The 13,906-nt window shown below is 36.9% G+C and overlaps 1 protein-coding gene across 1 annotated transcript; it reads left to right on the forward strand.

Annotated features, from left to right (window-relative positions):
• The first annotated feature begins 5,317 nt into the window (after positions 1 to 5,317).
• Positions 5,318 to 5,926, forward strand: LOC115950350. The gene has a single exon (XM_031067557.1). The coding sequence runs from the start codon at positions 5,318 to 5,320 to the stop codon at positions 5,924 to 5,926; it is 609 nt and encodes a 202-aa protein (XP_030923417.1).
• Positions 5,927 to 13,906: the final 7,980 nt, after the last annotated feature.

The following is a 13,906-nucleotide window of genomic DNA, read 5'->3' on the forward strand; positions in this document are numbered from 1 at the left end:
GTGGTGTTTGTTGGAGAAACTAAGAAGAGTGAGAACTGGGACATATATATAGACATTAGGATTATACAAAACGTTGTAGAAGGAACAAGAAAGTGTGATATTATGTTGACAGGACAACTTGGAATGAAAGATATTTTGTGAGCAATGTAGACCACAAAAAACTTCAGCAATTTTGGCCATCCCTCACAGCAGGTTCATATGGGTTCACATCTTTACCTCTCATAACTTGACATGTGGGGAGCCGCTGCAATAAATTATATAAATTTTTGTGACATACCGTTTTTTGAATGGGATATTTGTAGCAGGTGAGTTTTTCCTTTTTTAGTCAAGTGGAGGTTTTGTCCAGTTTAGGATTTTTATGTGAAAGTAGTATGTGTGGTTTGTGGTGGGTCTCTACTTTCTAATGAATAGGTTGTATATATGTGTCAAATTCAGCGTCAAGGAAGTCTTTTCTAAGATATTATCAAAATGGGGCCAATTATTTTTTTTGTTGTTTGCCTTAAATGTCAAAATGATTCCTAATGTTTCAAATGTGTCCATTTAATATTATAATCTTTAATATTTTGATACTGTGTCAAAATTGTCCCTACATTTTTTTCCCAAATTAAATGAAAAAAAAAATGGCATGATTAACATAGATATTAAAATATTTATTTTATGCCACCTAAGCAACCATGGAGGCTATCACACATCTTTAGTTTAAAAAATAAAATATTTTGAAATTAGCTGGGTGTTTGAACCAAGTTGATTGACTAAATGATATGAGAAATGTTATATTTGTAACATTTTCATAACAAATTTTAAGTGACTAGTTGATATTAGTTATAAATGGTGGGTAAAAATGTAATTTTAATAGTAATTTCAAATTAGAACCAGTAACAAGTTTTCACATATGATTTGTTATGAAAGTGTTATAAAAATGTTATGAATGTAACACTTCTCATCAAAGAACGGTCCATTTATCCATTTTATGATGTCTAATTTCATATTCTTTATTTTTTGACTTGAATCAAGTTGCTTTATATATATATATATATATATATATATATATATGTGTGTGTATGTACGTATTAACAATTTTCTTTTAAACTTGATTAAACTATTTCAAACAAAGACATATCTTAATCTATATATGAATTTCTTAATTTTGAATCTTATTTTTTAGTAACAGTTTATTACCATTAGAAATTGTCAATAACAATTTTATAATAAAAAAAATGGTGTAATAATATCTTAGTTTTTATGGTACTAGCCTTTTCCGAATGGGATATTTGTAGCAAGTGAATCCCATTTTCCTTGCCTATTTTATACCTCACTCAAGGCAAAAAATAAAAATAAATAAAAATAAAAATGGTAACTTTTGATGGTACTAGCATTTTCTCAATGGGATATTTGTAGCAGGTGGGTCCCATTTTCCTTTTTTAGTCAAGTGGAGAATTTGTCCAGTTCAGGATTTTTGTGTGAAAGTAGCATGTGTGGTGTCAGGTGTGTCTCTAATCTCTAATGAATGAATATAAGTTGTATAGTACGGAGCTTCGGGCACTCCGAAATCTGAACAAAATATATATATATATATATATAATTATATATATGTTGTATATATGTGTACGAAATTCAAGTCTTTTCCAAATGTCGTCCATGACGATGCATACTTTGAGATATTATCGATTTGGGCCAATTATATTTATGTTTTTGTCTTTGTCTTGTGTGTCAAAATGACTCCTAGTGTTTCAAACGTGCAACATTTTGATACTGTATCAAAATAGTTCTTACATTAAGTGATAAAAAGTGAAAAAAAAATAAATGGCGATGTCTTTAGTTTAAAAAACAAAATATTTAAAATTAATTGGGTTTTTGAGCCAAGTAGATTGACTGAACGAGATAAAAAATGCTAGGTCTATAATAATTTCACAAAAAATTCTAAATTGCTAGTTATTAATAGTGGATAAAAAAAAGTAATTTTAGTGGTGATTTCAAATTATAACCAGTAATAAGTTACCACATATGATTTATTGTAAAAAATGTGATGGACGTAACACTTCTCAATTCTTATTAAGAGATGGTCCACTCGCCCATTTTATAATGTCTAATTTTGTTGTTTGATTTCATATTCTTTATTTTTTGACTTGATCAAGTTACTTTTCAAAAAAACAAAATTTAATGTACTAATAGTTTTCTTTTAAACTTGATTACATTATTTCAAACAAAGACATATCTTTATCTATATATGAATTTCTTCATTTTAAATCTTATTTTTGTATATATATTTCTCACTTATTTTTAGTAACAATTTATTAGTTATTATCATAAGAAATTGTCAATAACAATTTCATTAAAAAAATCTTTGTAATAATATTTTAGTCTTAGGAATAAAAAAAACTGCAATATTTTCAAATTTAAGATCACAAGTTATTCTTCTTCTTTCATTTTTTTTTCCAAACCATTCATTTCAAGTCTTAATTTTGCTCTCAATAACTATTATATCGTAAGTAGGAGGAAAAACTGATGAAAATATTCTTAAAAAGTAGTACAATAGATTTCCAAATGACTTTTTAAACATAAGGAAAAATTGAAAGAACAAGACAGGCGCAATTACGGCCTTGTTGACGACGGTGGTATATATTAAAAAATTTCTAAGATGTTTCATTAATAAATGCCTAAGGGGGATAAGCTAAACTGTTTTTGCTGACTACCAAGTATTAAACTTTGTTTATCTCACAATAATTTTATTCTAAGAAAAAAAATCTTGTATTTTTTGAACTATTCTCTGAGGGTTCCATTGAAAAATATCCATTGCAAAGGAAGTTAGATATGACTGAAGGAAGTTTTTTTTTTTTTTTTTTTTTTTTTTTTTTAAAAAAAAAAAAAAAAAAAAAAAGAATAAAATGCAAAACTAACCATTTATTCAATTAAGTCTTTTCCATCAAATTTTGTTATATATTTTCGTAAATTTTACAGATTTTTTTTTCAAAAAATTTTAACAAAAGTTAACAGAAATATCTTAATTGAATAAATCTAAAATTTAGAAAATTGAAATGAACAAAAACAAAGTTAGAAGACTTATATGAAATTTGAACAAACATAGAGGGTCAGTTTTGCAATTTTAGCCAAAATTAAAATTAAAATTATATATATATATATATATATATATATATGTGGGGCCAGAAAATTTGCGATCCTGGCCCACTTTGCATTAAGGCCCAAAGTCTAAGCCGAGGAGAACTATTGCCGAGGACGCATAATGAAAGCCCAAAAAAGGGGCCTAAGAATCTGGCCGAGGACGATCTTATGCTTGGCACCCCACAGAACGCCTGAAGGAAAGGACGAGCTCAGTGCAGAGGCAGGATAAATGGAAAAGCTGCCAATACAGTCATAAAGGACTTTGCGCCTAATAGATCCATGCTCTTCACCATGCTGTTCAACTTTTACAACTGCTCCCAATCACTCTAAGTATGGGCTAATAGGACAAGTCTCCACCCCAGAAAGTGAAACTGACACGTGGATATTAAAAGGAAAGTAAATACCAGTATAAAAGGAAAGAAGAATGGGGGAGGAAAGGATCTCCCCCCCCCCCCCTCTAAGAAAAAGGAAGTCCTAAAGGAAGGATAGGGAGGAGAGCATTAAGCTCCTCGGATGGGGTCCGAGGACAAAAACCCTACAGTCCGCACCGACGGAAGTTTTAGCTAGTCACGCCAGACCCACCCTCATATAAACTCCCATAAAAGCCACGATTAGACAGCCGTCTGGTGACCAAAACCTAACTTTTCAAACCCACACTCTACAAATTGTATTGTTTGGGCCCTTTACGTATGAGCCCACTATCATGTGTGGGTTGTTACAAATTGTGTCCCTACAATATATATATATATATATATATATATGAGAACCGAAGGAAGTTAGAGAGGAAAGTGAGAGTGTCGTTTTCACATCAAATTCATGAAGACCCTATATTCTTTTCCTTTTAAATAATTGAAGAAAAAATATCCCTCCTGCTTTAAGTAATTTACCTACTGTTCATCTTACTCATCTATTTTGCATCTCAAGTTGGACAGAATTCTTGACTTATGGATCCTTAGCCTAGAAGACATGATGTTTCATTGGTGCAATGAGATTAGTTGTCACTTTCACAAAAACTATCACTCACAATCATCTAAATTTACTTAATTGTGAAAATACATGTAAAATTAGTTATGGTCATAAAATATCTCTTAACAAATTATATGTTAAAGATTGTGAAAAATATTTTGAAAATTGTACGTTTCTAAACTAATCATTCTCGTTCATGTTATAAAATTGTTGTGAAAACATTATGGACATAACATTACCCTTTTCTTAATTACTAAAAGATTTAAACTCATATAACTATTCTTAGTAAATTAGATTTATTCTTTTGTTCTTTTTAAAGTTTGAAAAAAAAATAGGGATTCTCGTTTTAAGTTACATCTTCAAAAACATTTTAATTTAATTTTCGTGTCTGTTTGTATGAAATTAAGTGATTTTACTTACCTTTGTGAAAATAAAAACAAAAATAAATTAATCATTTGATAATTTATAGTAAGTTTTACAAATGAGACACTTATTAAGAACATGTTCGAGTGCAATGAAGTGCATAGTCAGTTATTGGTTATTCTCCACTATGGCATGCTTTGATTGCTTTCACATTAAGAACTTATATCCTCAAATAATACAAGAGGCCACATTGCTCATAGACCTCTTTACCAAACTCACATCCTCAAATAATACAAGAGGTCACATTGCTCATAGACCTTCTTACCAAATTAACCTCTCAAAATTGACCAAACCACGAGTTTGACAACTACTTTGGCATTAAGTCTTCCAACTTTTTCAAGAGGATATGTAAGGTACCAAAAAAAGTCAAAAGATAAATATCTATTTTTTTATAAGGTATCAAGAACATATTCTTAAACATTAACAAATTTTCGATATTGATGAGCACATAGAGAACAATTGTTTTGATTATCAAAAATAAATAAATAAAGAACAATTGTTTTGAAACTGAGCAAATCCAACTTCATAAAACATAAGAGGGGATCGTAATTTCACTTGTTTGGAGATATTTAAATTAGCCCTAACAAATAGAAAAATTTGTGTGGATGGTTTTGAAGGAAATAAAATAAATACATATAAATAAAAGAAATGCCATCTTGAGTTCTCGGTAAGTTGAGTGGGTAACCTCTCTCCGTACTGTAGCATAGGAAGTCCTTCCTGTTGGAAGAAGTAACGTCCCCTATAGTATCTTTGTATACTATTAGGGCTCTAGTGGAGTTTTTGAGAGTTGCTTTAGGTGGGTGTTAAGATGGACGATCTTGCTCTACGTTGGCAGAAGCTAACACTATCAGTGGATGAAGGAAACAAGGTTGATCTTTCTTTAAAGAAGAAGGCAGGGGAATATGTTTTGGCAGCGAAGTTTTTGATGCATCGGAATATCAATATGGAGGCGGTGGCCTGTACTTTCCGGCCACTCTGGAGAACAAGGGGAAATTTTGAGGTTAATGATGCTAGCAATAATATGGTATTGTTTGATTTCGTGCTTGAAGTTGACGTTGAAAAAGTCCTTATGGGGGAACCATGGACCTTTGATAGACACCTGGTGGTTTTCGAACGGTTTGATGGTTCTAAGTCAATACAGAAGTTGCAATTCAAAATAAAGTCCTTTTGGGTTCAACTACACGATCTTCCTTTCTCGTTTTTAACACCGGAGGTAGCGGTCAGTATTGGAGAAACACTCGGTGTCGTGGCAATTCCTAAGGATAGATCAGAGATGAGAGGTGGCAACTTCATGCGAGTTCGGGTGGCGATTGACATTACTAAAGCTTTGTGTAGAGGAAGACGTGTTTCATGGAGTTTGGAGTCCGAAGGGTGGGTGTCGTTCAAATACGAACGGTTACCTAATCTTTGCTACTAGTGCGGACAGCTATCCCACGATGACAAGGATTGCACGCTCTAGTTACAAAGCAAAGGTTCCTTGGCAGTGGAAGACAGGCAGTTTGGTCCGTGGATTAGAGCAGCGCAGTTTAACCAGTCGAAGAAACCGGTGGTGGAGGTTCAGGGATATGAGAGTACGTCGTATACTTCACAAAACCAACAAAGTAGCGTCTCCCAAAATACGAAGTCACAGATGGGTCCTACCGCAAGGGGCAAGAACATTGTCGTGAATCAACTGCTGCTGGAAAAAGCAACAGTGGCGTGCAGTGAACCTGAGGAGACGCCGGTTATCGGAACTCCTAGTGGCAAACAAGCTATCCCGGATTTTGAGGAAATTCTTCGGGATATTGATGAGTCCATCAACGCATTTCCAGGCGCTCCAAATTCACAACTGGACGTGGAGAAAATATCGGAGGAAAATGAGGAAAGGATGCTGTTGGATGTTCCCGTGTTTGTGGCAGTCTTGACGCAACTAGAAGGGATGCCGAGTATGGATAGGAGAGGTTCAGAATTTCAAGGAAAGGCAGTGGTGGGATGCGAGTTTCAAGCGGGATGGACTTCTAGTAATCGGGATAAGGGGAATGGGAGAGCTGGAAGCAGTAAAGGAGCAGATAAGAAACGTGGTAAGTGCAAACTACCCCATGCAAAAGTTGTACATGCTCAGGACTCTAGTTCAAAGGGAGTGGGGCCAACCAAGAATACGTGGACTAGAATTCAACCACGTACCAACCAAAATCCATGCAACGTGCTTGTAGAGGTGGGACCGAAAAGAAAGAAGTGTGAGATGCCACAAGCTGAGGAAGCCACGTTGGAGTCCGTAAAGAAAGTCAGGCGGGATGAGGGAGTCCTACCAGAACACATGATTGATCAAAGTCTATCGGCGGAGGTTGTGGTGCAGCCCCGCCAGGTCCAATGAATCTCCTAAGTTGGAGCTGCCGAGGGCTTGGGAACCTTCGGACAGTTCGGGCCTTGCAAAAGGTCATTAATAAAGAAGATCCTGCAATTGTCTTCCTCATGGAGACAAAATCTGATCTAGAGTGGATGTTGAAAGTAAAGGAATGGTGTAAGTTCAAAAATGGTCTTGTTGTTCCTTGCCAAGGAAAGAGTGGGGGTCTAACTATGTTTTGGAAGGAGGAAGTGAAATTAGATATTCAGACATATTCATCTTCACACATCGATGCATGGGTTAAAGGGGATGAATCAGTGGGTTGGTGGCATCTCACGGGTTTTTATGGAGATCCTGACACGTCTAAAAGACCTGAATCTTGGCAAAAACTCAAACACTTAAGTAGTACTTCAGATTTGCCTTGGCTTATAATTGGTGACTTCAATGAGATTACATGTGTAGATGAAAAAGAGGGGGGAAGTTGTAGGCCACGTCAACAATTGGGGAATTTTGTGGATACCATTAATTGGTGTAGGCTTAAAGATTTGGGATTTATTGGCCCAAAATTCACGTGGTTGTATCAAAGGGGAGATGGTTTGCAGATTAGGGAAAGATTAGACAGAGCTTTAGCAACAGTGGAGTGGTTGAATCTATTCCCATCAGCCAAACTCTTTCACCTCACCTCTTCGGCATCAGATCACTCTCCTTTATCATTACAATTTGTGAGAAGGCCTCCAAAAAGAAGGATGGGAAGGGTATTTAGGTTTGAATCAATGTGGTTAAAAGACTCAAGGTGTGAGGAGATTGTTCATGAAACATGGGATGAGGGGAAGTTGTTGGGTGTAGATTCTAACCTTACAATTTGCTTGGACCATTGCCGCGTAAAGCTTGAAGCTTGGAATAAGCTAGAATTCGGACATGTTAGTCGAACAATAGCAGCACTACAGGAGAAGCTAGAATGTTTGGAGAGACAGCCATACTCTATGGAAGCTAGTAATCTGATGAAGACCACACGGATTGATTTAAACTGTTGGTTGGAGAAAGAGGATGAGATGTGGAGGCAGAGGTCTCGTATTAATTGGATGCAATCAGGGGATAGAAATACTAGATTCTTCCATGAAAAAGCTTCAGCTCGATACAAGAAGAATTATATTGAGGGTATGATGGATGCCGATGGAGTTTGGCAGGAGGATGAAAGGAAAGTGGAGGACATAGTGGTTGATTATTATAACAGTCTTTTCAAGTCCAATGATCCCACAGAGTTCACAACAATTTTGGAGGCAGTCACGCCTAAGGTGAGTCCAGACATGAATCAAAACCTCACTAGGGAGTTCACAGCAATGGAAGTTAAGTTGGCTCTAAAGCAGATGTACTCACTAAAAGCTCCAGGCCCGGATGGAATGCCACCACTGTTTTTCCAGCATTTTTGGCCAAAGATTGGTGTAGAAGTGACAGCAACTGTCCTGGACTTCCTTAATTCAGGTATCTCTCCTCCAAAATTTAATGAAACTCATATTGTACTTATTCCAAAATGTAAAGAGCCAAAGAATATCACAGAATATAGACCAATTAGTCTATGTAATGTGGTTTATAAAATTGCTTCAAAAGCTATTGCTAATAGGCTAAAAAAGATTTTACCAATCATTATTAGTGATACCCAAAGTGCTTTTGTGCACGGAAGGTTAATTACTGATAATGTTTTGGTAGCTTTTGAGGCTATGCACCACATTAGCAAGAGAAAGAGTGGAAAGGTAGGGGAGATGGCTTTAAAGTTAGATATGAGTAAGGCATATGATAGGGTGGAGTGGGTTTTTTTGGAGAAGATAATGCAGAAATTGGGTTTTGATGAAAAGTGGCGGGCCATGATTATGAGATGTGTCACTACTATGTCATACTCCATAAAGATAAATGGTAAACCAAGGGCCTGTATTGTTCCAAGTAGAGGGATTAGACAAGGGGATCCTCTATCTCCATACCTCTTTTTGTTGTGTGCAGAAGGCCTTTCTGCTTTAATAAAAAAGGAGGTGGGGGAGAGGCAGTTAAGCGGATTAACAATTAGTAGAGGAGGCCCAAGATTATCTCACCTGTTCTTTGCTGATGACAGTTTGATTTTTTGCAAAGCTTCCATTGAAGAATACAGTACTCTCCAAAGGATTCTAGAGATCTATGAGAATGCCTCAGGCCAACAACTGAACCGTGCCAAGACCTCACTATTTTTTAGCAGTAACACTCCAAGGCAAACACAAGAAGATATTAAAGGAAGATTTGGGGCACAAGTGATTAAGCAGCATGAAAAGTATTTAGGGTTGCCTTCACTAGTGGGTAAAAATAAAAGGAGCACTTTCATTGAAATCAAGGAAAAGGTGAGGAAGAAGTTAACAGGATGGAAAGAAAAATTATTATCTAAGGCTGGGAAAGAAATTTTAATCAAGGCAGTGGCCCAAGCAATTCCAACATACTCAATGGGATGCTTTAAATTACCGGATTCCCTTTGTGAAGACTTGACTAGTCTGATCCGGAATTTTTGGTGGGGCCAAAACAGGAGGAGAAGAAGATGGCATGGCTGAGTTGGGAGAAAATGTGTGCTCCTAAAGCTAGTGGTGGGATGGGGTTCAAGAGCTTGAAGGAGTTTAATCTAGCTATGCTTGCAAAACAGGGTTGGCGGTTGCAACAAAGGCAAAACTCCCTGGTTTACCAGGTGCTGAAAGCCAAATATTTTCCTCACTGTGATTTTATCCAGGCAACGATGGGCAACAACCCTTCCTTCACTTGGCGTAGCTTAATGGCAGCACAAAATGTAGTTAAACAGGGCCTATGGTGGAGAATTAGAAACGGCGAAAAGGTAAAGGTTTGGGGAGATAAATGGCTGCCTACACCATCTACATACCAAGTGACCTCTCCAAGAATGTTCCTGCAAGCTGAAACGTTGGTGGGTGACTTAATAGATAAAGAGAAAGCTTGCTGGAAAATAGAGGTACTTGATGCTCTGTTCTTACCACACGAAGCAGAGGAAATTAAAAAGATTCCATTGAGCTCCCATTTACCTACTGACAAGCAGATATGGGCGTGTAGTCATAATGGTGTTTTCACGGTGCGAAGTGCTTACTGGGTGGCTCGTAGGATGTCAAGGCAGGGGAACTTCAGTTCCGGCTCAGATGAAGGCAGAAATAGGCAGTTCTGGACAAAAATTTGGAGGATCCAAGTTCCGCACAAAATAAGACATTTCACTTGGAGGGCATGTCGTGATCTACTCCCTACAAAATCTAATTTGTTGCGACGGAAAGTGTTGCCGGAAGATCAGTGTGAGGAGTGCAATGAGGGATCGAAAACTTCAAGTCATTTGTTCTGGACGTGTAAACGGGCTAGGGAGTTGTGGGAAAGCTCCAAGCTTGTCATGCCATTTACAGCGGAGCAGTTTTGTTCCTTTAAAGACCTACTGTGGAGCTTATGTATGGAGGTGGAGAGTTCACCGGAGGTGGTAGCGAAGATGGTGACTTGTGCATGGGTGTTATGGGGTAATAGGAATGAAATCCGTAGCAGAAATCGGGTCCGGAAATGGTTCGCTGGGCAACTCAATATCTGGAGGAGTATAAGGCTGCTATGTCCGTTGAGACTAGTGTACGTATTTCAAGCAGCCAACCAGCCAGGTGGATACCTCCACAGGATCAGACGTTCAAGGTCAACGTGGACGGGGCAGTGTTCGCAAAACAAAAGGCAGTGGGAATAGGAGTGGTCATACGGGACAAGGAAGGGAATTTCAGGGCTGCTTTGAGCAAGAAAATGAAGCTACCATTCGGTCCGTTAGAAGCAGAAGCTATGGCAGTTGAAGTGGGAGTGCAGTTTGCGAAGGATATGGGTATTTCGGAAGTCATGGTGGAAGGTGATTCTCTTATTATACAGCGTGCTTTGAATGAATTGGCTACTCCTCCTTCTTCAGTGGATGCTGTCATTGTGGGTATTAAAGCTTCCTGTGCAGAGTTCCATCACATAGTATTTTCACATGTGCGCCGACAAGGAAACAACCCAGCCCATCTCTTAGCAAAATATGCCTATGGCATTAATGATTGTTCAGTTTGGATTGAAGAGTCCCCTTGTTTTATAAAACAAGCTCTTATCCATGATGTAATGTCTTTTTAACATTTCAATGAAATTTCAGTTTTCTTATCAAAAAAAAAAAAAATTGTAAGTATCATTGTAGGTCTAAATTACTGTTAAATATATCAACATCACAAACACAACCCTTAAAAGACTCACTCTCCCTTATATTCACATTTACCATTCACTACTCTTCAAGAGAACATGTATTATATATTATTAAAATTCAAAATCATGAAGAATTAATATCGTTAACGTTCTCTTAGATGTATTAATTTGATTTTTCCTTGAGGTCGAGGTTGATCATATCTACTCTATATAATTTACTTCAAGATTTGGGGGATGTGGTTTAGGTTGCAGAGAATCAAACTTGAAAGAAAGCAAGAAAGCTTGGAAAGGAAAAGTATGGAAAGCAAGTAGAGACAGAACATAGTCACAGAGACTATTTATAGAGCTATATAATTGAACTCGTGGGATTCCAATCCCAACAAACTTCTAACAAACTCTATCATGGGGTCGTGTTGTTACAAAAACAAAATATCTAAGAGAAAATATCCTATCTCTAACAACCGAAACTCATCATGGGGTCGTGTTGTGAAGTATAACAAACTGTGCTTCATTTACTAAATGTTGGTGCAAACACAATAATAAAGGAAATAATACAAAGAAAAACTGAATAATACGTCTACAGAACTCACTATTATGATCGGGTTTCTCTAGAATCTCAATTAACTACATATTTCATAGCATTAAATAAAAATAATAATTATTAATTCATAACTAATAACAATCAAATAAAGGATTAATCTAAATACACACAATTTAAACATGTAATTTGAGTCCTTAAAATAAATCAATGTATAAATATTAAGAATATTACAATCTAAGTGTGAAGTTTTATACATACCTCAACACCTAGAATGCTTTTAAAAATGTTACGTAGACCTTTTATCCTCCTCTTTTGAGTAGTTAACATTTGATAAGTGTATTGACATGTGAATGTAAAATTGGCTTCTTGCTGAAAGGTTAATACCTGTAACAAGTTAAAAAAAAAAAAAAAGTTGATCCACTGTCCTTTGTGGGAGGGGCAAATAACCTTTTTACTACATTAGTACTACTACTAGTATTTGAGAAATTTTGAGAAGGTCAGGGGGGCAATTGCCCCTGCCTATAAGGCATCGAAAATCCTGTGATAGATGCAGAAAGAATTACGTACATCCACTATCCAGCCCAATACAAATCCTCTACCAAATTTTAATTAATTACATGCAGGTTTGAAACGCAAAGTAGGAATTCCAGCCCAAATTGGAGAGGATTCTAATACCTTTTGTTGCTGGGGTCTTGGATTATAGGACTTGATTATGTCAGCCATCTTTGGGTTATGTTATACTACGGGGTTTTATTCTTTTGGCTTCTACCCGATCCTAATTGTAATTATCAATCTCAATTCTCAAGAATTGAAATACTCGTAGATAGATTTCAGAACAAAATTTCATTTATAACTTGTAATTGTGATCCAAAAGGACCAGAATGATGTTAGAGTTTGGTTTTTAAAGAAAAGAAAAAAAAAAGAAAAAAAGAATGCGTTATAGTCTTATAGAAATTAGAAAGCAGCATCTATATTTTGGGCTTTGGGGTTACGTAATTTTTTTTTTTTTTGGTGGGGGTGGGGGGGGGGGTGATATTGGTTTAGATTTATTTATTTATTTATTTATTTTTTTTGAGAAGAAAGGGGGGTTTAGAAGTTGAATTCCATATTATCCACAGTTTTGGGCCCGTTGAATCAAGGTTCTTTGGAGTTTGGAAAATGGCGGTTTTAGGAATATTTTTTAGCATGATCATTATAAAATTTAATAAAATGAAAACTTTATATATTTGACAAAAAAAAAATACTCAAATACATAAAATTTTACAATTATCTTTATAAGTTTTCAAATTTTGAAATTGTTGATGTAGGAACCAAGTATAAGACTTCTGGGCCTTAAATCACTTGGGCTCACAATTTATTTGTAGTAGGCTTGAGGATTTCCTACTATAGGTCGTTCTCGGCAGAGAGACTCAAAGCAACACTCAATTGATACTCTCTCACTTGACTGTTTTCTCTCAGTTTTTCTGAACCCCTTCTTCTCCCAACTTTCTTCTATTTATAGCCAAGGTTAGTGGGGAGATTATGATTACAGTCACCGTTAGTGCTACTGAAGGTCCAATATTATCTGGTTAAAGTGGATGTTTAGGTGAGAGGGCGGTGCAACATTTATGGTCTTGGAACTTGGTTCCATCTTGATCGATTATGTTCGACAACACAGTTTCCCAGGCATATCATGATTTTCCCGGTCACGGCGCACATGCTTAACCGGGAAAGTTTAACCGATCACCTCTTGGAATTTAATACCCAAAACTTGTTTTTATATTAAGGCAGTTTCAAGAAGGGCGCAGGATAACTGGACCTTTCCGCTGTGCCTGCGCCCAAGGCCAGCATGGGCCTGGGCTCAAGGCCAGTATGGGCCTGGGCTCAAGGCCGGTATGGGCCTGGGCTCAAGGCCGGTGTGGGCTTTGGGATCTCGGTGCCGTACATTAGCCCCTCCTTGATTCATGCTCAGTCGCCGAGAAGAATCAAGGAGCTGTCTGGGCCCTTTGACCTCGGGAATCTTTTAGCCTGGGGCTCGTGACTGTGGCTCCTCATTAATATTCATCTAAAAAGACGAGCCGTTTCGCGACGCCAGGTGCAGTCGTCATTATTGCCTGACGGTTCGTGAACCGAAGTGGCGCGCGAATCGGTTACGTTTGGCATTCGCTGGGCCGCTCGTAAATTGTGCCCATTTATTACTTGATTAAACGTTTCTGCTTCCCCCATTTCTTTTTGGCTCTATAAATAGTCCCCCTCTGAACATCATTCCATTTTTCCTTCGCCTCTGATTTCTCACGCTTCCTCTCTGCCAACCAAATTTCTGTACGCTTACCCGCTTGCCCAGTATTCTT

This window comes from Quercus lobata, chromosome 6, assembly GCF_001633185.2.
Source record: "Quercus lobata isolate SW786 chromosome 6, ValleyOak3.0 Primary Assembly, whole genome shotgun sequence".
NCBI lineage: Eukaryota > Viridiplantae > Streptophyta > Magnoliopsida > Fagales > Fagaceae > Quercus > Quercus lobata.

Bases quoted from the DNA above. Each gene is read 5' to 3' on its own strand.
- LOC115950350 (XM_031067557.1), top strand. From the start codon at position 5,318: ATGGACGATCTTGCTCTACGTTGGCAGAAGCTAACACTATCAGTGGAT.